General features: G+C 43.3%; 2 protein-coding genes and 1 long non-coding RNA gene across 5 annotated transcripts; 1 reads left to right on the top strand and 2 right to left on the bottom strand.

The window, feature by feature from the left end:
* The first annotated feature begins 12,671 nt into the window (after positions 1-12,671).
* On the top strand, positions 12,672-13,361 carry LOC137356503 (histone H1-like). Its single transcript, XM_068022391.1, has one exon. The coding sequence runs from the start codon at positions 12,672-12,674 to the stop codon at positions 13,359-13,361; it is 690 nt and encodes a 229-aa protein (XP_067878492.1).
* Positions 13,362-16,275: 2,914 nt separating this feature from the next.
* Positions 16,276-16,665, bottom strand: LOC137356304 (histone H2A.J-like). Its single transcript, XM_068022181.1, has one exon. It carries the CDS (start codon positions 16,663-16,665, stop codon positions 16,276-16,278), a length of 390 nt encoding a protein of 129 aa, XP_067878282.1.
* Positions 16,666-17,276: 611 nt separating this feature from the next.
* LOC137356483 (uncharacterized) lies at positions 17,277-25,554 on the bottom strand. Of its 3 annotated transcripts, none has more exons than XR_010971088.1 (3): positions 25,471-25,554; positions 21,262-21,341; positions 17,277-17,519 (listed from the first exon to the last, which is right to left on the bottom strand). It is a non-coding gene; the product is annotated as an uncharacterized lncRNA (long non-coding RNA). The 3 variants fall into 3 exon arrangements; XR_010971087.1 differs by having other exon boundaries at positions 17,281-18,135; positions 21,258-21,341; XR_010971086.1 differs by having other exon boundaries at positions 17,283-18,135.
* Between the last annotated feature and the right edge of the window lie 2,234 nt (positions 25,555-27,788).

Raw genomic sequence — 27,788 nt, forward strand, 5'->3', positions numbered from 1 at the left:
GTATCGTTAATATTTTCAATTGCTGTAAATGTAAAACTGTAATTGGCATGACAATTGTGAAACGGAAGGGTTGGGAAGAAACTCATGACAGTATTGAAGGAAACTGATCTCCCTTGCAATGTTTGTATTTTTTGGTGCTGTTTAGAAACTGTTTGGCAATGTAATTTTTACAGATTTTTATGAATAAAGTATATTTTGGGGGGAAAAAATGGCCAGAACCAAGCAGACAGCGCGCAAATCGACCGGAGGGAAAGCTCCCCGCAAGCAGCTGGCTACCAAAGCGGCCCGCAAGAGCGCTCCAGCCACGGGCGGAGTGAAGAAGCCTCACCGTTACAGACCCGGCACTGTGGCTCTGCGGGAGATCCGTCGCTACCAGAAATCCACCGAGCTGCTCATCCGCAAACTGCCCTTCCAGCGCCTGGTGCGGGAGATCGCACAGGACTTCAAGACAGACCTGCGCTTCCAAAGCTCTGCCGTCATGGCCCTGCAGGAGGCCAGCGAGGCTTACCTGGTGGGGCTCTTTGAGGACACCAACCTGTGCGCCATCCACGCCAAGCGAGTCACCATCATGCCCAAAGACATCCAGCTGGCACGCCGCATCCGCGGGGAGCGCGCCTAAACTCACCCTGCCCCGAACTGAGTTTGGCATCAAATAACACAACGGCTCTTTTAAGAGCCACCAAATCGGCAAAACAAAGAGCTGCGATCTCCTGTTGTCAGAGAAATGGGGTCTGGAGCAGCGATACCAATGTGCACAGAACAGATCATTTTATTAGAGAGGCGATCATTTTAGGACTCAACAAAAGCTTTAATTGTACAGAAACAGTAGAGTTGTTAAAATGCCTGACAAATATCTCCAGAGGCAAGCGGCTAAATCCCGAATCATACCAACACAAAGCAGCGCTTGCATTATAAAATTGCCGTCTCTCAGACAGGAACCAGCTCTTTCACAGATAAAGTGGGTGGCTCTGAAAAGAGTCTTTGGGCCTGCTGGAGGTGTCTGGGGATGATGCGGGTCTTCTTGTTGTCCCGGGCCGCGTTGCCGGCCAACTCGAGGATTTCAGCTGTCAGATGCTCGAGCACAGCAGCCAGATAGACCGGGGCTCCGGCTCCCACACTCTCAGCAAAGTTCCTCATTTCTCGGGAGCCAGTGAACACGGCCCACCGGGAACTGCAGTCCAGACTGTGAAGAGAGACTTGGCCTTGGACCGAGCTTTGACACCGGTTTTCCCTCTTCCAGACACTATTTTACCCCCCAAAAAATATACTTTATTCACAAAATTCTGTAAAAACTACAATTCAAAACAGTTCAGGAAGAATGATCAAATCTGCCTCACTTATACCTTCTGGATGAATGATAGTGAGGACACTGGTGATTGGTCACTCTGTGCAGCTTCTCATTGTGTTGTTCATGTTACCAATCAGATAGTTGCTTAGTTCACCAATCCGGAGACATCACGTTAATAGGGTGGAAAATAACCGCTCCGGATTGGCAGAATCCAAACCGTTTCTTTTTCAAATTTCAAAAGCCCGCCAACAGATTTGTAAAACAAGGAGCGGCTTCACTCGATATCAAGTTAATAGATCATATAGCCTTACGACAGGGATGTAAAAATATCCCCCATATTGTATTATTTCACATTTTCTCACAAGTTCCAGATTCGCTTTTCCAATCCGGCATCTATTCGGATTCATTCTCTGTCCTGTTTTAAAACAGTTTGGAACCGGCAGGCAAAAAGTCTCATTCACAACATTCTGTAACCGGATACATTTCAGATCAATGTTAAAAAAAACACATCACACATTATAAATTGGTCCCTGTTTGTGGGAGACAAAAGCGGATGTCCATTTTCAGTGTGAGGTGTAAAGAGTGAGACTGAGGGTTCCTACACCACCAGGGTTTCTAAATAATGTACTTATTAATTATTGAAGCTATACTTCTGGGAGTCTGGGCCTTTCTCTTTGTTAGTTTCTGATATGTGAATTTGGAGTTTAATTTGTACCTGTCAGTTTCTGCTATGGAAGGTTGTTTGATTTTCCCTCTGTACTTGTTAGTCAGTAATATGTTTGTGTAACTTCACACTGCACATGTTAATTGATGACGTGTCAGTGGTTGTTTTCACTCTCCATGTCAGTCTCTGGTTTGGAGGCCTCGACTGTATTCTGTACCGATCAGACATCTATATATGAGGGTGAAGGGTCACTGACCCGAAACGTTAACTCTGCTTCTCTTTCCACAGATGCTGCCAGACCTGCTGAGTGATTCCAGCATTTCTTGTTTTTATTTCAGATTACCAGCATCCGCAGTATTTTGCTTTTATCTACATATGAGGGTGGGTTTTAACCTGTTCCTGCCAATCTGTTTTATGTCAGTACTGTTTATTATCTGGATCTGTAAGTTTCTGATGAATGAATGTGGATTGTATCATATCCCTGTCAGTGATCATTAAGAGTTATTTTACACTGTAACTGCCAATATCTGATATGTGAGTGTGCGTTGTGATCTGCATCTGCCTGTTTCTGGTATGTGACATGAGCATTGTTTTTACTCTGTGTGTGTTAGCCTCACATGTCAGAAGCTGGGTTTAATTGTACATCTCACTCTCTGCTGTATGATTGTGGATTTTCATCTATAAAGTTAATTTCTGATATGGGTGTGTGAATTTTATTCTGTGTGCCAATTTCTGGGATGTGAGTGTGTGTTCTTTCTGTTCCTGTCAGTTTCTGACATGTGAATATGGATTTTCCTCTGCTCTGGTCAGTTACTGCAATGAAAGGCGCTCCTTTATTCTGTGCCTGTCATTTTCTGGTCTGGAAGAAAATTTTTTATTCTTTACCTTTTATATTCTGACAAGTGAATGTGAGCTCACCCTGTATCTGTCAGTTTGTGACATGTGAATGTGGATTTTATTCTGTATCTGTCAGTTACTACAAAGCAAGTATGTATTTTATTCTGTACCTGTTTGTTTCCTGTAATTTTTTGGAGCTTTTACTCTATATCTGTCAGTCTCTGGAATGTGAATGTTGCTATTACTCTGTGTCTGTCTGTGTCAGATTTGTCAGCAAGTATTTAACTTTCCCTTTCTGTTCCTGACATATGAATGTGGATTTTACGATGAATCTCTCAGTTACTGGTATGTGATTGTGGGTTTTATTCTGTATCCACAAGCCTATGATTAGTGATTGTGACTTGTGTCCTAGACCTGTCACTATCTTGTTTCATATGCCCATTATTCTGTGCATGTTACTTTATGGGAAATGACTGCAGGATTTATTCTTTTCCTGCCGTATTCCCACTATGGCTTCAAGAGCTGGTCAGAAGCCAGAAACTCTGTGGTTAGTAACAAACGTCCTATCTCCTTAAAGACTTTCCACCACCTACAAGCCACAAGTCAGAAGTCTGATGGATTACTCCCCACTTGCCTGGATGTGTGCACCCCAAACAACACTCAAGAAACTCTATACCATCCAGGACAAAGCAGCAGGCTTGATTGGCTTACCATTCACCAGATTAACCATTTACTCCCTCCACCACCAGTGCACAGTGTGTACCATCTACAAGATGTATTGCATCAACCTGAGGAAGCACCATGAAACAGCACCTTCCAAACCCCCGACATCTGCTACCAAGTAGAACATGGGCAGGAAACATATAAGAACATTATCACCTGCAAGTTCATCTCCAGTTCATATGTCATCCTAATTTGAAAATATAACATCACTCCTGCATCATCACTCAGTCCAAATTCTGCAACTCCCTACCTAACACCACTTTGGGTGTACCTACACTACAAAGACTGGAGGGAGCAGGAAGGCCACTCGACACCATCTTCTAAAGGGCAATGAGGGATGGATAACAATTACTCTCCTTTCTACAGATCCTCACATTCCATAAACATACACTACAAATAATCATAAAGGTGTGTATATGAATAACATTTGTTCTGTGTCTGTTCATCACTGGTACAGTGTGAGTGTAGAAGTCATTCTCCACCTGTTAGTCTGAAAGACAGGATCTGTTTGTTTATATTTAAAAAACAATGAAGGAACTCTTACACATCTAGATCTGTTCAACTATCTGTCCCTCTTTGTATGGTATGAGAGTGAGGGATTTATTCTTTATCTCAGAATGTGGAATGTGACTGTGGGTTTTTCTCTGTACCTGTCAATTACTGATAAACACATGTGTGCTTTCCAATCTACCTGCCAACTTCTGGTGTGAGTGTGGGTTTTATTATGTATCTATCAGCTTCTGGTATGTAACTGTTGGTTTTGTAATGTACCTGTCAGTTTCTGCTGAACTGAACAGTGGTTTTGGTTTGAATCTCTCACTGTCTGTTATGTGAGAATGAGTATTCATTCGTACTTGTAAATTTCTGCAATAGAAGAAAACTCTTTACATTGCACATAATACAAAGCAAAATACTGTGAATGCTGGAAATTAAAAACAGAAAATGCTGTAAACACTCAGCAGGCTGCCAACAACTGTGGAGACAGAAACAAAGTTAACCTTTCAGGTCAATGGCCGTTCATCATTGATCTGAAATGTTAACTGTCTCCCTCTCTCCACAGGTGCTGCCAGACTTGCAGAGTATTTCCAGCCTTTTCTGCTTTCATTTACACTGTACCTTCTTTATTCTGGCGAGTGAATGTGGCATCACTCTTCACCCTTCCATTTCTGATATATGAATGTGGATTTTACCCAGCATGTTGTCATTTACTGCAACACAAATATCTGTTTTATTCTGTACCTTTTTGTTTGTGGTAATTGATTGTAGGTTTTACCATGTATCTGTCAGTCTCTGTAATGTGAATGCTGCTATTACTCTGTACTTGTCTGTGCATGATTTGTGAGGATATGTTTTACTTTCCCTGTCTGTTTCTGGCATGTGAATGTGGATTTTACTATGTACCTCTGAGTTACTTTATGTCTATGTGGGTTTTATTCTGTTTCTGCATGTCTCTGGTGAGTGTAAAGTTTTCCCTGTACCTATCAATATCACACTTGTCAGTGTGACCATTATTCTGTTGCTTTATGGTAGTGCTTTTCCTGTCAATCTCTGATATGCTACTATACATTTTATTCTGCACTTGTCAGATTCTGCTCTGTGATATTGGTATTTCTCTGTCTGTCTGTGTCTGGTATGTCATTTATCTGTTTTACTGTGTATCCATCAGCTTCTGGTATTTGAGTAGGAGGTTCACATTGCATATTTCAATTTGTTCTGTGAATCTGCTTCGGACTTGAACTGACAGTTTCTATTCTGTGACTGTACTTTTAAAGGGTGATTGTTAATTTCTGCTAAATAGGTGTTCATTTTACTCTGTGCATGTCAGTCTCTGAAATGGGAATTTGTGATTTATGCTGAATCTGCCATTTGTTTATCTTGATGGTATGCTTAATTCTGTTCCTGTCAGTCTCTGTTATAACGGTATTTTTTTCTGAATATTTGTCAGTCTCTGAAGTGTGAGTGTGGGATTTCCTTTGTGTCTGTAAGTTTCTAGTGTGAATGAGAGGTTTTTAATTCTGTACATGGCAATTCCTGATAAACGAGCATGTGTTTTACTCTGTAACCCTTGTTCTCTGGTATTTGTGTTTGCGTCTTTTTTCTTCTTGTTACCTGTCTGTTTCTGAAAAGTTGGTTTGAATTTTACTTTGTACCAGTTACATACTGATCCCTGTTTGTGGGGTTTACTCTGCACCTCTCAATTTCTTATGTGATTGAGATTTATATCTGTACCAGTCAATCTTTGGTATGTGCATCTAGATTTTACTCCACATCAGTCTAACTCAGATTCGTGAAGGCTGTTTTTTACCTTGTTTCCTTTGTACTTTGCAGTATGGAACTTTATTTTTTTTAATTTTAGAGATACAGCATTGAAATAGGCCCTTTGGCCCACGGAGTCTGTGCCGACCAAGAACCACCCATTTATACTAACCCGACAGTAAGCCCATATTCCCTACCACCGACCTACACAACGAGCAATTTACAATGGCCAATTTACCTATCACCTGCAAGTCTTTAGCGGTGGGAGGAAACCGGAGCACCCGGTGAAAACCCACGCGGTGACAGGGAGAACTTGCAAACTCCACACAAGAAGTACCCAGAATTGAACTCCGGTCCCTGGAGCTGTGAGGCTGCGCTGCTAACCACTGCGCCGCCCGGACCACTGCACCACTGTGCCACCCCGAACTGTACCTGCCACATTCTGGTATTTGTGTGTAGCTTTTCTTTCATGGCTGTCAGTCTCTGTTGTGTTTTTCTGTCTTGGGCGGGGGGATGGGGGTGTGGGCGGTTGGCGCGGGGGTTTGCTTCATGCCTGTCATTTTCTGTTATCTGTTTCTGTATTGGTGGGGGGGAGCAGTTGGTTGTGTGGGTGAGGGGGTTTTATTCATGCCTGTCAGTTTCCGGTATGTTAGTGCAGTTTAATTCTTTTCTAGCGGGTGAGTGTTTTTTTTTCACTTCTTTTGCTGTATTATTCAGTTCCTTGGATACGGGTGTATGTTTCACTCTATATCTCTCAATCCCTAGTCTACAGTTTATCTCTTGTCAGTTTCTGATTTTGAGTGTGGGTTTATCTGTACCTGTCACTTTGTTTTATGTGAGAAACATCTTATTCTGTATCTTTCAGTTTCTGATGTTTGTTTGTGTGTCTTGTACTTGTGCCCCTCAGTTTATTGCATGTGAATGTGGGTTTGACTGTCAATCTCACACTCACTTGTATATGAGTGGTGTTCACTCATTATCTTTGATTGTCTGGTTTGTAAATTTAAGTTTTAACCTGTGCCTTTAAACTTCTAATGTGCAGGTCTGGTTTTTAACCTGTCTATGTTATGGTCTGGTATACACAAACGTGTTTCAGTCTGGCTTTTGACTCTGGCTTGTACACCACATCTCTACATTCTCTGGAATGTGAGTGTGATTTTTAATCTGTACATGTCAGTTTCTAACATCTGTCTGTGAGGTTTACTTTGTACATTTCATTCTCTGGTCTGTGACTGCTGAATTTAGTCTGTATCTGTCAGTATCTGGTATATAAATCTTCTTAATTATGTGTGTGTTTTATTCTGTATCTGTCAGAGTGTGAAGTGCAAGTGTTGGGTTTTCTTTGTACCTGTCAGTTATGGATGAGAGATTTTCACTCACTAACAGTAAATTTCTTGGAATTCACTGTGGATTTCACTCTGTGTCTGTCAGTCTCTTGTAGTTGAGTGTGGCTTTTATACTGCATTTGCTATTTTCCGAAATATAAATGTAGATTTTAATCTTTACCTGTTAGTTTCTAGTATGTGAGTCTGGGTGTCAATCTGTATCTGTCAGCTTCTCATATGCGAGGGTAACATTTATCCTGCACCTGTTACTTTCCGAAATGTGTGAAGGTTTTTATCTTTCCCTGTCAGTTTCTGGTATGTGATTGTGGCCTTTGTTCTGTCCCTATCTGTTTCTGTGAATGGAATATGGGTTCTGTTCCTGTCAGTTTCTGGTATGTGATTGTGACCTTTGTTCTGTCCCTATCTGTTTCTGTGAATGGAATATGGGTTCTGTTCCTGTCAGTTTCTGGTATGTGATTGTGACCTTTGTTCTGTCCCTATCTGTTTCTGAGAATGGAATATGGGTTCTGTTCCTGTCAATATCTGGTGTGTGAATGTGGGTTTATTCTGTATCTTTCAATCTTTGGAATTTGATTATGTACTTTCTGCAGCACCTTTTAGCTTCTGTTAAGTGAATGAGATGTTAAATCTGTACCTGTCCATTGATAGTATATGAATGTTTATTTTACTCTGTACCTGTCAGTTTATGGAACATGAAGGTGTTCCCGCCCCAACCTGCCAACTTCCAATATGTGATTGTTGTTTTATTCTATACCTGCCATTTCCTGGTATATGATTCTGTTTTTTGATCTTTACCTGTCAGTTTCTGTTACTTGAGTGAGTTTTACTTTGCACCAGTTGGTTTCTGGTATGTGAGTGTCACTGTTAGGCTGTATCTGTAAAGTTAAGATATAATAGTATGGGTTAATTCTGTATCTTTCAAACTCTAGTGTGTGATATGGGGCTTTTCTCTGAATCTTCGATTTTTGGTCTGTGTGTTTTAATCTGCAGCTTACAGTTCCTGATAGGTGTGTGTGCACATTTTCTTTTTTTCTGCAGCTATCAATGTCTACTACACAAGTATGTGTGTTATTCCTATCATTCAATTTCTCTTATTGGAGAATTGATTTTCCTTTGTCCCTCTCAGTCTCTGGTATGTGTCCATGTGTTTTACATGGTAAGTGTCTGTCTCTGTTAGGTACTCTGGTGTTATTCTCTATCTGACAGTCTCTTGCATGTGAGTGGTTTTATTTTCTTCTCTGTAGCTGTCAGTCTCCCTTCTGTGACCGGAGGTTTTAATCTTTACTTTAACTCTTTTATAATTTGTAAATGTGAATTTCACTCTGTGTCTGTCTGTTTACAGTATAGGAATGTGTTTATTTTCTTTTAATCATCAATTTCATAAAATCATCGAAAGTTTAAGGCATGGAAAGAGGCCACTTATTCTAATCCCACCTTCCAGGATTTGGTCGTGAACCCTGCATCTTATGGCACTTGAGGTGCCTTGCCAGAGTACTTCTGAATCAGTTGAGGGTCCCTGCCTCAACTATCCTTTCAGGAAGTGAGTTCCAGACACCTAACACCCTCTGAGTGATTTTCTTTCCCTCATCTCCCCTCTAATTTTTCTACCAATCACTTTAAATCTCTGGCCTTCGTCACTGACCTCTTTGTTAAGATGAATAGACCCTTCACCTCCACTCTGTCCAGGTCCCTCAAAATTCGATACATTTCAATCAGCTCTCCCCTCAGCCTTCACTGTTCCAAAGAGAATAATCCCAGCCTCTCCAATCTTTCCTCACAACTGCATTTTTCCAGCCCTGGCAACATCCAAATAAATATCCTCTTTACCCTCTCTAGTGCAGTTACATCATTTCTGTAATGAGGTGACCAGAACTGCACACAGTTTCAGGTATGTGAGGGTGAGATTCACTCTCTATCTTACTGTCTCCAGGATGTGTCCCTCTTGTGAGAATGATATAGTGTCTTTCAATCTGATCGTGGGTGTGCTTTTGAACTGAGATTGATGTACCTAACATTCAGCAGTACAGAATTGGAATGGATTGGAAACAATGTCTGTCTCTTCTGCTTTGTTTGATTGCTGGATTGAAAATGTGTCTCTGAACTTGGGATCAGTGAGAGTTTGACTACTTCTGCTCCATGTGACTCTGGAATTAACTGATGGTCTCTGGGAGTGATAACATACCTACTCTGTGTTGCAAGGAGCTGAATGCACATTTCCTTGTGCCTGGGAATCATCACATTCATTCTGTTCCCTTGAAGTATTTGCCTACAGAAAGGAAGAACAATATCTCTTGTAACTGAAGATCAGTTGAGGTGGAAGCTAGAAAAGAGATTAATGTAACATTTCAATTAATAATCATTATTACTAACCACAAATACTCACCAGAAATACAAAGAATGTCAGTGTCTGATTTCACTGCAGATCTCAGCATCTGCTGACCAGGTGTTTTGGCCGATTTACAACAATTTAGTGACATCCAGAAACAAGCCAATATCTGCACTGCTCCAAGATTGGGATTACCTGAGGAATGTTTGTACAGATCAGGTTTCTATTTCCATCTGACATTACAACATAAGAACCTAAGAAGTAGGAGCAGGAGTAGGCCATTCAGTCTCTCGAGTCTGATCCGCCATTCAATGAGAACATGGCTGATCTGATCCTGGATTCAGCTCCATTATCCTACCTGCTCCCAGAACACATTACTCCCATGTAGATCAAAAGTTTAACTCATCCTTGAATATATTTAACAACCCAGCCTCCACTGCTCTCTGAGGTAGAGAATTCCAAAGATTAATGACGCTTTGAGAGAAGAAATTCCTCCTTCCCTCCGTCGAAAATGGGAGACTCCTTATTCTGAAACTGTGCACCCTGGATCTTGATTCCACTATTCACTGTTCACTCACAGTAAACAGCGTGAAACAGGAGTTAAACCACCAACATGTATTACAGAACTGAGACGAGAAACAGCAAAAATTTTCAACAGCAGCTTATTCACGTTCTGTCTCACTTACCCAGTGCACACACACAGGCCGAGAAAGGCCTCTCCATTCCGCCGCTCACTCCATGTTCTGGGATCAGTTCATCCTCCACATTGCCTCTCACAAACAGCCCGCGACTCCCCCTGAACTTGCTCCGGAGTCAATGGTGATCTCTGATCCAGACTGCGGACAGGGTCCCAAAGCAATGTGCTGCTGGAAGCAGATCGCTGTTTGCTGCCTTACCCCGAGGCTGTAATATCTCCCTTCCCTCTGTTAAAAACAAACTCTTTCCGCTCACTGAGTAAATGGTGTTCAACAGATTTGCAGGAGGAGGGGAGCGCGCATGCGTACATTCGCTTATTCACAATCAGCGGTGGGGGCGGGTTAATACCGCGCATGCGCCTCATTCGGCAATGGTTTGAAAAACAAAAATCAATCGGAACTTTCTCCAGTTCAGTTTTATCTGATTTTGAGCAATGGAACCGGGACTGTGGGCAAGATTAGAGAAGGTTTCCAGCTGGGAGATTTACCCTGTTACCAAGCTCAACTTGAGATCATTCTCTGCACTATGTTTGCTGTTCATTAGCTCGAATTCTCAAAGTGATCCTCCGAGGGAGTCGATGTGTTTGCAGGAATGGAGCAGGAGTTAATATCTGACAGTTACAGTCACAGATCAATTTAATCAGATTGAAACTGTCTGTCACTGAGAGTCATCGCGAAGGGTTTGAGCTGAAAGATTGCAGAGAGTTCAACAGGGCAGAGAAAGTTACATTTGGGACATTGTATGCCTCACTCTCTGACACTTTCCCGGACTGTGAGATTAATAATGTGTTTTCCTCTGGCACCATATCAGTGAGAGATGAGATTGTAACGTCTTGTTTCCCCAGGCGGATCTTTCGAGATAAAACGAATCTTACATTTCAGTCCACAGCTCAATAATTACAGGCCACTCAGTCTAACCTCAGTAGTGGGCAAATTATTGAAATCTATTCTGAGAGACAAGATAAACTGTCACTTAGAAAGGCACATACCAACTGAATTGAATTTGAAAAAGGATGATAGATGAGGGTAGTGCAGTTGATGGATTCTACATGACAAGGTCCCAAAATACAGAATCTTTATAAAATAAAATCTCATGGGATCCAGGGAAATGCAGCAAGGTGGATGCAAAATTGGCTCAGTGGCAGGAAACAAAGAGTAATTGTTGACGGCTGCTTTTGAGTCTGGAGGGCTGTTTCCAGTGGTTTTCCCCAGGGCTCAGTAATGGGTCACCTGTTTTGTTGATGATCTATATAAACAATTTGGACATAAATGTTGAGGGACACGATCAAGAAGTTTGCAGACGACACCAATATTGGCCGTGTGGTAGATAGCGAGGAGGATTGCTGTGGACTTGAGGAAGATGTTTATGGTCTGGTCAGAAGGGCAGAAAAGTGGCAAATAGAATTCAATCCGGAGAAGTGTGACGTGATGCACTTGGGGAGGTCAAACAATGCAAAGGAATACACGATTAATGGGAAAATACTGAGAGGTGCAGAGGAGGTGAGGGACCTTGGAGTAAATGTCCACGGATCCCTGAAGGTAACAGGGTAGGGCGGTAATATGGTTAAGAAGACTTATGGAATCCTTTCCTTTATTGGCCGAGGTATAGAATATAAGAGGAGGAAGGTTATGCTGGAACTTTCTCATCATTGGTTAGGCCAGAACTTGAGTTCTGTGTGCAGTTCTGGTCACCTCATTACAGAAAGGATGTAACTGCACTAGAGAGGGTACAGAGGAGATTTACGAGCATGTTGCCGGGACTGAAAAATGCAGCTCTGAGGAAAGATTGGAAAGACTGTGGTTGTTCTCCTTGGAACAGAGAAGGCTGACGGGAGATCTGATTGAAATGTATAAAATGCTGAAGGGCCTGGATCGAGTGGAGCTGAAGGGTCTATTTACCTCAGCAGAGAGATCAAAACCTGTCCTGGGAACTCTACATTTATCGAACAGTTCGGCATGAGAATGTGTAGATGTGAATATTGTGTAAGAGAGAGTGTATTAAAGGGGCAGGCGGGTTAGTCTAATGTCACTGTGTTTGTGGGTCCGGACTCATCGCCGGATTTCCGAGTCCCTCTTGTGTCAAGTAACAAGATTTTCCAGTCAAAGAAGCACATTGATCCCCTTCTCATTCCCAAAGTGGGAATTCAGTGTAATTTCTTTGTTGATTTCAAGATTTCAGTGAAAATGTAGAGAACATGTCAGCTATCGGGGGAGAGAGCGCCATCAGTGCAGCAATAAAACGGGTTTCGGTCAAAAATGGAGTCTTTACTTCAAGTGCAAACTTTTGAACAGCAAGCATTCTGATGTCAGAGACAGGAAGGATCTAGTCTGGGATTCTACAGTACCCGAATTTCAGTGGAATCGGAGAGTTTAGGACCAGAGAGAAACACAGAGAGGCAGCAGGAGCCGGGAGCTGACAGCAGGTTGTCTCCGCCCCCGTCCGCTCACTGCCTTTAAGTTGCTCAGTGCCGCCACCACCGGCTTCATTTCTGACCCAGTTCTGACTGACAGAGAGACTTTGTGCAGAGTCTCGGACATGACCGATACAGCAGGCGCCGAAACGGCTCCTCCAGCTCCCGCCGCTCAAGTCAAGACTGCCAAGAAGAAGAAAGCGGCTCCCCGGAACAAGTCAGCCGGTCCCACGTTGAGCGAGCAGATCCTCAAGATTGTAGCGGATTGCACCGATCGCAAGGGGACCTCACTGCCCGCCATAAAGAAGGCTCTGGGTCGGAGCGGTGTGGACGTGGGGAAGTTCAGGACCCAAATCAAGCAAAGTATCAGGAGGAATGTGAACAAAGGCTCCCTGGTGCAGAGCAGCGGTACGGGCGCCTCCGGCTCCTTCAGAATCCCTAAGCAGGGAACCAAGGGAAATGTGGGAAAGAAAGTGAAGTCAGGAGCAGGCAAAAAACCTTTAGTGAAGAAGACAGCTGGCAAGAAAGTGACAGCAAAGAAATCAGCAGCCAAGAAATTACCAGTCAAGAAACTAGCAGCCAAGAAATCGGCAGCAAAGAAAGCAGCAGGCAAGAAAGTGACCAGCAAGAAGGCGGCAACGCCAAAGAAATCTCCAGCGAAGAAAGCAGCGCTTCCGAAAAAGTCTCCTGTGAAGAAGGCCAAAAAACCCAAGAGTGCCACGGGCGGAAAGGTGCTCAAGAAAGTTCAATCATCAAGGGGCAAGACCAAGCCGAAAGCAGCAAAGGCTCAGAAAGCAGCCCCTGGAAAGAAGTGAAACTGCACGGGAAACTTGCAGACATCTGAACCCAAAGGCTCTTTTCAGAGCCACCCACATCTCTCAGGAAAGAGCTGTTCCCCCGATCAAATGATCCCTGTCCCGCCGCCGTGTGCACATTTCACATAGAAATGATGGGAAGTAAATGCAGGATCCCTGGTGACTCGCTGACATGCACTACACTCTGCCCTTCCCCCACTCTCTGTAACAAAACAGAGGGATGTTCCGGCCTCACTGTAACTGGGGATCTGTTCGGTACAGTCTCAGTTCATGCTCGTTTCACTAATTCAGAGTGAGAGGGTCTAACACAGGAATACTGGCGAGAAACCCCGCGTCACAACTCAATTCTCTAATTCAGCTGGGGTAAGGTGTTAGTAAAATACTCAATCCGTCTGGGAGGGGAGGTGTGTGGAAACGGGTTGACTTGTGATCGGAAGCACTACTTCGGCGGGTAGATGATCAACTTTTAATTGTTATAGATCCTTATTTAACAGCTCTGGGTTTCTGTTATCTTTGACTATAAAGGTTGAGTCTGGAAGTTTTGTTCTGAGCTCTGTTGTTGAGAGTTTTATTTTTGAATTGGCGGTTCGAGCAAGTGGGAGGCGGAGCTGGAGGATGAAAGACATTTCTCTGCTCTGTCTGTCACTCAGTTTCCTCTCCGCCCCGCCTCTCACTCTCTGTCACTTTCTCAGTCAGGTCCGGGCGGGCTGTATAAAAAAGGCAGCTGAAACAGCTCGTTTCTCATTCAGCAGTGATTTGAGTGAAGAAGCGTCATGTCTGGAAGAGGTAAAGGAGGGAAAGGACTGGGCAAAGGCGGAGCAAAGCGGCACCGCAAAGTGCTTCGTGATAACATCCAGGGTATCACCAAGCCAGCAATCCGCCGCCTGGCTCGCCGTGGTGGTGTGAAGCGCATCTCGGGTTTGATCTATGAGGAGACCCGCGGGGTGCTGAAGGTTTTCCTGGAGAATGTGATCAGAGATGCGGTCACCTACACTGAGCACGCCAAGCGCAAGACGGTCACTGCCATGGATGTGGTGTACGCTCTGAAACGCCAGGGCCGCACTCTCTATGGATTCGGCGGCTAAACAAATCCACCTTTTCTACCAAACACAAAGGCTCTTCTAAGAGCCACCCAAAGACTCACAGAGAGAGCAGTGACCTTGCAACTTGAATTAATAAGATCAAGTTATCTGAATATTGTTTATCATTATCAACAACGGCTTTTGTACATCATTACATTCTCTCAGTAAATTTACATATCACAGAAATTTCACGTGTCTTTTTCTCTTCATTATTTATCGAACACGTCATGAATTAAATGGTTGCATTTGATAATTTATACGTGAGGGTCTGAACTGCCGGCACGAAGCGGGATTTACTGCCGTTATAGTAAGTAATGACTGGTGCTTTATTCCCGCCAGAGAACACTATTCAAACTGTGTTGTCAGACACAGAGGGGGATGTAGGAAGAAAGAAATAAAGCTACAAGGAGTGAGATTTTACAATTGTTCCCGCCAAATTAGGTGTTTTTTAATCTTTCCCTTGTTTGCTCATCGGAAATTGGCGGGCTTTTTGAAATTGATAAAATTTCAGTTTCAGTTACAGTTCAACCAATCAGTGCACAGCATTTCCCGCCGCTCTTTTACTTCCCAGAGCTGGTTTCAAACTTGACTGATGCATCCAATCACAACACAAGGGCGGTCCCTCTACTGTCTTAAATAGACAGTCCCTGAGCAGTCTCAACATTTGCAGTGTCTTTGTTCCAGATCTTCTACCAGAATGGCCAGAACCAAGCAGACAGCGCGCAAATCGACTGGAGGGAAAGCTCCCCGCAAGCAGCTGGCTACAAAAGCGGCCCGCAAGAGCGCTCCAGCCACGGGCGGAGTGAAGAAGCCTCACCGTTACAGACCCGGCACTGTGGCTCTGCGGGAGATCCGCCGCTACCAGAAATCCACCGAGCTGCTCATCCGCAAACTGCCCTTCCAGCGCCTGGTGCGGGAGATCGCACAGGACTTCAAGACAGACCTGCGCTTCCAGAGCTCTGCCGTCATGGCCCTGCAGGAGGCCAGCGAGGCTTACCTGGTGGGGCTCTTTGAGGACACCAACCTGTGCGCCATCCACGCCAAGCGAGTCACCATCATGCCCAAAGACATCCAGCTGGCCCGCCGTATCCGCGGGGAGCGCGCCTAAACTCACCCTGCCCCGAACTGAGTTTGGCATCAAATAACACAACGGCTCTTTTAAGAGCCACCAAATCGACAAAACAAAGAGCTGCGATCTCCTGTTGTCAGAGAACTGTGGTCTACAGCAGGTCATTTTATTAGAGAGCCGATCATTGTGTAAAAGCTTTCGTTTGCGTAAACGGTAGAATTGCTAAAATCCCTGACAAATATAGGAAGAGGAGAGCAGCTAAGTGCCCGAATCCAGTACTGAGAAGGCTGAGGGGAGATCTGATTGAAATGTACAACATTTTGGCGGGTCTGGAGAGTGAAGGTGAAGAGTCTTAGCAGAGAGGTCAGTGACTATGGGGCATATGTTTCAAGTGATTGGTACAAAAATTAGAGGGAAAACGAGGATTTTATTTTCACCCAGAGGGTGGTGGGGGTCTGGAACTCACTGCCTGAAAGGGTAGTTGAGGCAGAGACCCTCAACTCATTCAAAAGGAATCTGGATATGCATCTCAAGTGCTGTAATCTGCAGGGCGACGGACTGAATGCTGAAAGGTGGGATTAGAATAGGTAGGTCATTTTTCGGTCGGCACCGACACGATGGACCAAGTGGCCTCGTTGTAGGCCAATACAAAGCACCACTAGCATTATAAAATTGCCTTCTCAGACAGCAAGCAGCCCTTTAACAGATAAAGTGGGTGGCTCTGAAAAGAGCCTTTGGGTTCGCAGATTTAAGTCAGGCCGCTTCACTTGCTCTTGGTGCTCTGAGCGCTGGTTTTCTTGGGTAGCAGCACGGCCTGGATATTAGGCAGCACCCCGCCCTGAGCGATAGTCACCCCTCCCAGCAGCCTGTTGAGCTCCTCGTCGTTGCGGACTGCCAGCTGCAGGTGTCTGGGGATGATGCGGGTCTTCTTGTTGTCCCGGGCCGCGTTGCCGGCCAGCTCGAGGATTTCAGCTGTCAGATACTCGAGCACAGCAGCCAGATAGACCGGGGCTCCGGCACCCACCCGCTCAGCATAGTTCCCCTTTTTAAGGAACCTGTGAACACGGCCCACCGGGAACTGCAGTCCAGCCCGGGAGGAGCGAGACTTGGCCTTGGACCGAGCTTTACCACCGGTCTTCCCTCTTCCAGACATTACCACAATCTAACAAACACTTTCAGGAAGAATGCTGAGAACCGCCCACAATAGTCCCATTTATACCTTCGGGAGGAATGGTGTCGGGGGCACTGGTGATTGGTCACTCTGCACTGGGTGTCATTGTACTCTTCATGTGACCAATCAGAGAGCTGCTGAATTCACCAATCCGGAGACGCCAAGGAGATGAGGGCGGAAAATAACGGCGCGAAATTGTCAGACTGCAAACGATTTTTCAAATTTGAAAATCCCGCCAATATATTTGTAAAACACAGAGCGGCTTCAATATAGATCATCACATTTATAGGTAACTTGGTTTTACCGCAAATATTTTAAAATCTTTTTCATATTGTATTATTCTACATGTGGTAACAATTTCCAGATTCACTTTCACATTCCGCCATCTATTCGGGTTTACTCTCTATCCTTTTTGAAACATTCTATAACCAGAGGACAGAAAGCCTCTTTCACAGCATTCTGTAACCATTTCAGCTCAATGTTCCTAATGATACCACATCACTGATTATAGATTGATCTCTATTGGTGAGAGACAACAGCGGAGTGTATAATCTTAGTGTCAGGTGTCAAAGAGTGAGACTGAGGGTTCCCACACCACCGGGGTTTCTAGATAATGTACTGATTACTTATTGAGAACAAACTTGATCTCGGGATATGAGTGACTGAGAAATGATGCCTGTGCGTTAAATCAGATTTTATTATCGAAATACAGCAAAGGGGCCGAATATGAACGCGTCCGTGAACAAAGCTCACAAATAGTCAGCAATTAATGATCGGGATATTATTAAGTAGAGACAGGAAGATCACACGGGCAGTGAAACTGTATTAACCAGAATCTGTGGGATTAAAACAGAGATCACAAAGGCAGTTAGAAAATACTTGGTAAAAATATCAAAACAAATTGATATTATAGAGATAATGTTGTAGCTTTTTGAGAGACGTTGTGGGTGGCTCTTAAAGGTCAGAACTCGCATTTTATACACATCCCCAGAGCTCTATGTTAATGAAGGATGGGTGAAAACCATGTTCGTGATTGGCTGGTTTACAATGATGTCAATTCTTGAGATTCTCTATTTATCTGATTGGTTACTTTATATAACCAATCAAATTTAGTGCTCGGCGAAGCCACAATATTTCACAGCAGTCAGCTCAGTCCATTGCTTTTGCCTGTCACCTATCCACCGATATCCCTGACTTTCTCACTCCCTCTGTTACTGTCTCTTCAACTGGTTCAGTTTTATTGGCACCAGCCCGTCACCTTTTTCATTCTGCACGGATTATTCCTCCGCACTTCAGTTTACTCACAGAAGACAAGGTGACCGAGTGATTAAAACGATGAACTGCTAATCTGTTGTGCTCCGCATGCGTGGGTTTGAATTCCATACTCCTTGTTTCTGAATGTTTAAAATAAGAGCACCGTCTTCGTGTTCCATTCGAGTGCGCTGGTTCTTTCTAAACAAGAAATACGGATGTGTAAAATAAACACAGTGACAGTGTTGTAGTGGAGTATTGCATCCAGTTCTGGTTATTTGAGGGTACAGAGGAAGTTTATCAGAATGTGTGAAGTCGGTAGAGATGGATTTGTTCTCCATTGAATCAACAACATTGAAACAGCTGAAGAGACAGTAACAGAGGGAGTCAGAAAGTCAGGGATATTGGTGGATAGGTGACAGGCAAGATCAGTGGACGAGCTGACTGAAGGGAGATTTACAACAAGTGTGAAACATCATGACAAGTGAGACAAGGATAAACAGTTCCCATTCGCTCATTGTACAAGGACATAGTGACAGAAATTGAGGATTTGGGGCGAACACTGAGTGAGTGGTGATGATCTGGAACTCACTTCCCACAACGGTGCTGGAAGTAGAGACAATCAGTTACTTCAAGAGATTATTGAATCAGCATTTGAAGGAATTAAACTTGCAGAGTTACAGGGATCCAGCGGTGGAGTGAGTGTGACTGGATTGCACTGTGGAGAGCTGTCATGGACTCGATGGGCCAAATAGCCTCCTTCGGTGCTGTAAATAACTATGTTTACTATTAGTTTCTGACTGAATACTGATCAGTTTAAAGGCTATTTTAAATCTGTATTTATTCAAGAAATGATAAATTTCCGGGAGACGTACATGGATGATGAGAATCATTTTATAAATTGCATTGACTTGTTCAGTTTTAAAACTGTTATTTTTTTGTATTTTGTCTGTGTGTAGCTTGTACTCTGTCCCCGTCAGTTCCTGGTCTGTGAGTGTGAGTTTACCTTATTTTATTTCATTCTCTGTTATCTGAGTGAGGGTCCAATCTTTACCCAGAGCGCTGTTTGTGAACTGAACTTTACCTATCTCCCTTTTTATTATTATTAAACAAAGATCTGCACACTCTTGTTTCTGACTGTGAACTCATTTATTAGTTTAAAGGACATGTCTTGTTTCACATAGATTTCATTGAAAGAAAATTGAAGTTCAGCATTGTGGGAGATACACAAGGATGATGAGAGTCTTTTGTAAGTTTTAATTTGGAAATCACATTGATCATTTTTAAGTTATAAAATGAATCTGTATGATACCAGAATTGAGGTCTGACCTGCAGTAGAGAACTCAGGTCAACTGCTTGGAAAGCAGATATTCTCAGCACTATACCACCATCACTATGTGAGTTTAATGCAGGTAAATGAGTACATTATTCTGTAACATTTATTTTCTGTTATGTGACTATGTCTGGTTCCAGTTCATCATGTCAGCCTCTGGTACTCTGTATGAGGTGGGATTAATGTGGTGTATGTCAGTTTCTGGTACAGCCTGTGAGTGTGAATATATTTCTGTATCCATCAGTCTCTCAAACTGAATGTGAGTGTGGATTAATTCATTTATCATCCGTCTCCGCAACTGACAGTGAGAATGTGATTCAATCAGTATCTCTCTGTCTCTGGTATTGTATGTGAATGTGTTGTTTATTCTGTGTTTTTCTGTGACTGGTAGAGTTTGTGAGTGTGGCATTCATTCTGTACCTGTTAGGAAATATTATTGAATGGCATTGTGGACTATGTTTTTTTAGGCACTCCTACTCTATGTGAATCAGATTTTTACTGTGTCTGTCTGTTTCACGTCATGTAATTGATTATGGGATGCATTATATAGCTGTCAGTCTCTGAGATAGATAGATAGATAGATAGATAGATAGACTTTTGATCTACAAGGCAGTAAAGGGTTATTGGGACAGCGAGGAAAGTGAAGTTAAGCACAATCAGATCAGCCATGATCATACTAAATGGCAGAGTCGGGTGGAGAGGTCAAATGGCCTACTCTTGGTCATATTTGTTATGTTCTTAAGATCTTCTCTTACTTGACATGATTTGTGGGCCACATTCTGTATCTTTAAATCTCTGGTCCAGAATGTGTGCTTGGAATTCATTCCTTGTCTAGTGGGTGGCACAGTGGTTAGCGCCGCAGCCACATAACTCCAGGGACCCAGGTTCGATTCTGGGTACTGCCTGTGTGGAGTTTGCAAGTTCTCCCTGTGACCGTGTGGGTTTTCGCCAAGTGCTTCGGTTTCCTGCCACAGCCATAAGACTTGCAGGTGATAGGTAAATTGCCGCTAGAAGATAGTCGGGATAGGCTGGTCGGGCATATGAGATTACTGTGGGGTTAGTATAAATGGGTAGTTGTTGGTCGCCACAGACTCGGTGGGCCGAAGGGTCTGTTTCAGTGCTGTATCTCTAAATAAATGTATCTGCCTCTGAGGGAGTGTGCAAGTGTGAGATTAATTCTGGAGCAGCCAGTATGCGTACTGTACATGCATGTTGGATCCATTCAGTATATGTAAATTATGGGTATGATATGTGATTCATTCTCCATCCATTAGGCTCTGGTACCCTGTTTCAGTGTCAGGTTCAATTTGCATCTCTGTGATCCTTCAGTACTTAATATGTACCTCAAGCATTCTGTTGGCTGCTGTTAAATTTTTTCGTGTATCAATATTTTTTTCCTTGTGTTTAATATAAAATAGGAATTAACTATTTCATAGCTGTCTATTTTGTTCAATTCTTGTACATGAGTTGTGAATTGGTATCCAATTCCTTGCTCTGCCAAATTAATTGTGAGTGTTAATCTTTCAATCTGATACATGACCTGGTATGTACAGTCAAATTACACCATTTTGTAAAAAAAAATGAATGAATATTGTATGTTTCTGTCTGACCCTTAGTGACATGTTTGGACTGGTTTGTAATCTGTAGCTCAGTTGATATTGTGGGGGACTTTATTGGGATTCATTCTGTAGCTTTCAATCAGGTAAATTTTGCCTGTTCTAGTTAAGATATCTTATTTGAAATGTAGTCAAATTGACGGTGTATTTAAATCTGATAATGAGTGTGTTTTTAGACAGGGTTTGATGTATCTACCAGTCAGCTGGAGTGAAATAGATACAACTTCTATCTCTCCTGCTCTGCTTGACTGTTGGATTGAAAATATGTCTCTTGATCTTGGGATCAGTGTGGGTCTGACTACTTCTTTTGTTTGTTACAGTGGAAATGATGAGCTGGCTGTGTCACTGTGCTTTCTGTGTGATACTGTATCTACCTACTGTGTGTTGGAACAAGCTGGCTGCACTTTTCCTTGTGTCCAGGAGTCAGGACTTTCATTCTGGTTCCTTCAAATGTTTGCCTGCAGCAAGAAAAAGTAATTCTTATACTTGAAGAAAGGTCAGTGAGAAGAATCACAGAATCATTACAGTGCAGAAGGAGGCCATGTGCCCCATCGTGTCTGCACCGGTTCTCTGAAAGAGCAACTCCCTCAGTTCCATTCCCCTGCCTTCTCCCCATAACCCCACCAAATTCTTCCCTTTCATAAAACTTTCTAATTCCCTTTTGAATACTTCAGTCAAACCTGCCTCCATCAAATTCCAGATCTTAACCACTCGCTGCATGAAAAAGATTTTCCTCATGTACCTTTTGCTACTCTTATCAAATACTTTAAATTTGTGCCTTCTCATTCTCGATCCTCTCATGAGTGGGAACAGTTTAGTTTCGAGAAACAGCACTGAAACAGGCCCTTCGGCCCAACGAGTCTGTGCCGACCATCAACCACCCATTTATACTAATCCTATAGTCCTACCACATCCCCACCTGTCCCTATATTTCCTTACCAGCTACCTATACTCGGGGCAATTTATAATGGCCAATTTACCTACCAACCTGCAAGTCTTTTGGCTGTGGGAGGAAACCGGAGCACCCGGAGCAAACCCACGCAGACACAGGGAGAACTTGCAAACTCCACACAGACAGTACCCAGAATTGAACCCAGGTCGCTGGAGCTGTGAGGCTGCGGTGCTAACCACTGCACCACTGTGCCACCCCCAGAGTTTCTTTCTATCTACTCTACCCAGACACCTCATGATTTTGAATACCTCTATCAAATCACCTCTCAGTCTTCTCTTCCCCAGGGAAAACAGTCCTAACTTCTCCAATCTATCTTTAAAACTGAATTTCCTCATCCCTGGATCCATTCTCGTGAATCTTCTCTGTACTATCTCCCATGCTGTCAGGTCTTTCCTCAAGTGAGGTGCCCAGAATTGGACATCATACTCCAGCAGAGGCTGAATTAGTGTCTTACAGAAGGTCAACATAACTTCCTTGCTCTTGTACTTTATTCCACTATGAATGAAGTCTAGGATGCTGTATGTTTTATTAAACACACTCTGAACCTGTCCGGCCACTTTCAATGACTTATGCACATACACACCTCAGTCCATCTGCTCCTGCTCCTCGAATTATACCCTTTATTTTATACTGTTTCTCCATGTTCTTACTACCAAAATGAATCACTTCACATTTCTGTGCATTTAACTTCATCTGCCACCTGTCTGTCCATTCCACCAACTTGTCTATGTCCTTTTGAAGTTCTACATTATCCACCTCACAATTCCCAATGCTTCCAAGTTTTGTATCATCTGCATACTTTGAAATTGTGCACCAAGGTCTCAGAGATTAACCTATATCAGGAAAAGCAAGGGTCCAAACACTGATCCCAGGGAAACTCCATCACAACCTTCCTCCAGCCAAATAACATCCATTAACCACTGCTCTTTGTTTCCTGTAACTCAGGCAATTTTGTATCTAGTTGCGACTGTCCATTTTATTGCACGAACTACAAGTTTGCTCACAAGTCTGTTGTTGCACTGTATCAAACACCTTTTGAAGGTCCATGTACAGCACATCAACAGCATTGCCCTCATCAACCCTCTCTGTTACCTCCTCAAAAGACTTCAGCAATTTGGTTCAACATGATTTTCCCTGAAGAAAGCCATGCTGCTTTTCCTTAATTAACTCACATTTAGAGTCATAGAGTTCTACAGCACATAAATAGGCCCTTCGGCCCATCATGTACATGCTGGCCATCAGGTACCTAAGTATTCTAATCCCATTTTCCAGCACTTGGTCAGTATCCTTGTATGCTATGGCGGTTCAAATGTTCCTCTAAATACTTCTTGAATGTTGTGAGGGTTTCTGCCTCTACCATCTCTTCAGGCAGTGTGATCCACATTCCAACCATCTTCTGGGTGAAAACATTTTTCCTCAAAGCCCCTCTAAACCTCCTGCTCCTAACCTTAAATCTATGTCCCCTGGTTATTGACATCTCTGCTCAGGGAAAACAAATCGTCCTATCTATGCTTCTCATAATTTTGTTTTCCTCAGTCAGGTCCCCCCTCAGCCTTCTCTGCTTTAATAGTCCCTGTGACTATTGATTTTGCCCCTAATTATTTTTTCTCGATTTTTTCCCAACACTGAATTTAAACTAACTGGCCTGCAGTTTATATTTACACCCTTTTTTGAAAAATTCTGCAGTTCTTTATCACCACCCCCGAGTCTAAGGAAGAGTGAAAAATTATGGCCAGATCCTCTGTGATTTCCACCCTCACTTCCCTCAGTTTCCTTAGATGCATCTCATCTGGCTCTGGTGCTTTCTCCACTTTAAGTACAGACAGACTATCTAACATTTCTTCTTTATCAATTTTAAAACCCTTTAATATCTGACTTACCTCCTCTTTCAACATTACCAAGGAAGAAGATGCAACCCAGACAAAGACAGATGCAAAGTATTGCTTTAATACCTCAGCTATGCCCTCTGCCTCCATGTGTAAATCCACGTTCTGGTCCCTAATCGGCCGCATTCCTCCTTTTACCACCTTTTTACTATTTATATGCTTATAGAAAACGTTGGGATTTCCTTTAATGCTAGCTGGCAGTCTCTTTTCATCTTCTCTCATTGCTTCTCCTATTTATTTTTTTTTTCCACTTCCCCTCTGGACCTTCTATATTCAGCCTGGTTCACAGTAATATTTTCTACCCGGCATCTCTCACAAGCACACTTTTTCTTCTTTATCTTAATCTCTACCTCTTTTGCCATCCAAGGAGTTCTGGGTTTGTTTGTTTTAATTTTCCCCTTCAAGGGAACATACATCGACTGTGCCCAAACTATCTCTTCTTTGAAGGTAACCCAATGTTCATCTACCAGTTTTGATGCCAGCTTTTGACTCCAATTTATTCGCCCCAGCTCCATTCTTCCCCCATTGAAGTTGACTTTCCCCCAGTTAATTATTCTTACCCTGGATTGCTCTTTGTCCTTTTCCATAGTCAGCCTAAACCTTATGATACAATGATCACTATCCCCCTAAATGCACTCCTCCTGATACTTGATCCAATTGGCCCACCTCATTCCTTAGAACCAGGTCTAGCAGTGCCTTCTTTCTCGTTGGACTAGCAACATACTGTTGTCGAAAATTTTCCTGAACACACTCTGGGAACTCTTGCCCCTCATTGCCCTTTACACTACTATTATCCCAGTCTATATTTGGATAATTAAACTCTTCCATTATAACTACCCTATAATGTTTGCACCTTGCTGTAATTTCCATGCAAATTTGTTTTTCCATGTCTTACCCACGAGCTGGTGGCCTATAGACAACACCGAGCAATGTAACTGAAGCTTTTTTGTTCCTTAGTTCCAGCTAAATTGATTCTGTCCTCGACCCCTCTGGGACATTCTTTTTCTCCAGCACTGAAATACTCTCCTTAATCAATACTGACAACCCTCCCCCTTTATTCCCTTTCATATCTTTCCCGAACACCTTGTATCCAGGAATGTTTAACACCCAGTCTTTCCCAGTCTCTGTTCGAGCCACAACATCAAATTTGCACATGACAATCTCCGCCTGTACCTCACCATCTTATTAACCACACTCCGTGTGTTCACATACATGTACCCTGATTCAGACTGTATTACATTCTGCCTTACTCTGACCCCACTTAATAACGTATTATTCCCTACTCTTGTGTTATCAGTCTACCACAGTATTCTGTGCATCTCGGTATCCCTCTCTATTACTTGCTCCCTGACAAGTTAACTGACATGATACAAAAGTAATCAATATAATCTTTTCAATAATAATCATTATGAACAATCGGAAAAAGAAAACCAGCAACACAAACAGTGTCTGTCTCCTGCAACACTCTGCTTCTGCTGCCCACCTGTTTGCAGCGGTTTTGCGACAGTTTTGCGACACTCAGAAACAACCCACACCCCGCACCGCTCCATGAATCGGACTACCCGATGGAGTCGTCACCTCTCCCTTCCCCCCACCGGCTCACTCCATGTTCCGGGACCAGTTTCTGCTCCACAATCTCCGACTCCCACTGAACTTCCCCGCTATTCAATGTTAATCTCTGAACACATCTGCAGACTCGCTCCCAAACCTGGTGTTGCTGCTGGAAGCAGATGTTGTTTGTTCACTTACCCCGGGACCCGGATGTCTCCATTCGCAGCTGATTTAAACAATCTTCCGCTCACTCACTGAATGACGCTCAGAGACAGTGTTGGGGGAAGGGGAGCGCATGCGCTCTTATCCTCATGATGACGTCACAGAAGGCGGGGTTATATCGCGCGTGCGCTGCTCTCTGCAACAAAAAGCAATGGGAACTTTGCCCATTTCACCCTCATCAATGTGTGAACAATGAAACTGAACATGGGGTTAGGGTGGAGGGAGGGTGGGGAGGGGTGGAGGGAATCTATAACCTAGAAAGCCGGGAGCTGATCCCATTTAGATGTTCAAATTGCCGTCTCTCCCTGCAGGGTGTTTGTTATTATTGAGACCCTCCTCTCAAAACAATCGGACAGAAACATGGGAGGAAGGAGGGAGTCGGTGTGTTTGCTGGGACCTTGTAGAATTAATTTCAGTCAGCAAAGGTTTGTCTAACCGGAGTGAAACCCGCGGTCAATGTGAGTAATACCGAATGGTGATCTTCATCGTTTCATTCTAAACAAGAGAGACACGGAGCTGCCGCGATTATACCAGACACACAAACACAGTGACAATAGAGCCCGTCCCAGAGTTTCAGCTCCCGGTTGTTAAATGTCCTCATGTACACAGTCTTTGCTGTGAATCTCTGGAATTAGTTGCCGATTCCTATTCCTGTATCCCTTAAACACTCGGAGCCAGGAGATCCTCACACTCCATTTTGAAAGATTTATTGACAGGAATTTTTCTAAACTTTGACTGAGTCGATCATAACCTGCTGATCAAGCATAGTATTATTCAAACAATTAATGGGACATTCTGTTCACTACTTGGGTCTTGAACACGGTTTGAGCAGATCAACAAGTGAAAGGTTCAGCATTTTTCCAGATATAACAGACAGAGCTGGATAGAGGGACTCAGGGTTAATCCTGCACACACAGGGCAGTTTGAGCGACAGTCACACAGGGACGGGAAATGGTCTCGATTCCATTGCCTACTCACCCAACAAGGGCAGTTCGGGACTGACTAAACATCCAACTCACCATAATTCAGTACTGGAGAAAGACAGAGGCTTGTCCACTCCATCTTTCCTTACTGTATCTGGGACATTATGTGAGGGAAAGTGTTCCAGTACCTCTCACTCTCAGACAGCAACTGACATGTGTTCAGATAGTCAGTGTTAGTCTTTCACTTACCATGAATAGGCGCCTCTCCAAGAACCTGGAAATCCAATATCCCGAAGCAGCTGCTCTACTCAGAACTTGGTCATGGTAGGAGAACCCCAGGAGGACAGTGGAAACACTTCAGAGATGTCCTCAAATCATCCCTCATTTGGGAAGACATTGTACACTTCAGGGATATTTGTCAGGAACATGCAAAGGTGAACTCGACGCAGCGAAGGCAGCGAAGGGAGCACACACACGTCCGATGCAGTGATTTACCTGACCCTTCCAGCACCACCTGTCCCTGATATGACAGAGTCTGCAGATCATGCATTGGACTTATCAGCCATTTCAGAACCCATCAAACTGGAGTGGAAAAAAGTCATCCTTGATCGCTAGGGACTGTCTGAGATGGAAGAGAATAAATAGGCCAATATAATGATCAGCAATAATAATGAACTGGAGAGGGAGGAGATCGAGAGCAGTGAGATAGAATAGGGAGGGGAAGTGGCCTGTGACGTTTATATAATGTAACACATTGACAGAGATCCTGTTCTATTTGGGTAAAGACTTATTCAAGATAGAAAAATGTAAACTAGTTTCTCGCTGACATATTGGACCAGAGACAACCTCTCTATTATTTCCAAACTCAAAACAGGGCCAGATTATAAACAAATACTGTATTTCTCACTGAACCACTTTTACCTGTTGGACTCTCTGCAGATTCGCAGGACAAGGCCATTCAGATATATTTTCAGTCACTAAGAGATTCATTCTGATGACATTAAGCAGAGACTATCAGATGTTTAACTTTCATCCCTCAAACACTCGGATTCACTTTTACACTTCGACGAGATCCGTTTGGACAGTTTAGGAGCCGCCCCCTCACCCCTCCTCCGCTTTATTCCGACCATCTTCCAGTCTCAGTGTCACACACGTTACCATTAATTTGCATTTGATCAATATAATTCAAAGGTTGTTTGCAGCGACAATCATTGCAATAATGATGACAGTGATTTGTACAAAGCATCCCATATCCATCCTATCACCATGATTACAAGCAGGCAGAACCAGGGGAAGGGAAAATCTGGTAACAAAGACCATTATTTTTGACAACAGTGTTGAGTTAATAAAGGACAACCAGTACGGATTTGC

The sequence above is a fragment of the Heterodontus francisci genome, chromosome 45 (assembly GCF_036365525.1).
Source record: "Heterodontus francisci isolate sHetFra1 chromosome 45, sHetFra1.hap1, whole genome shotgun sequence".
NCBI lineage: Eukaryota > Metazoa > Chordata > Chondrichthyes > Heterodontiformes > Heterodontidae > Heterodontus > Heterodontus francisci.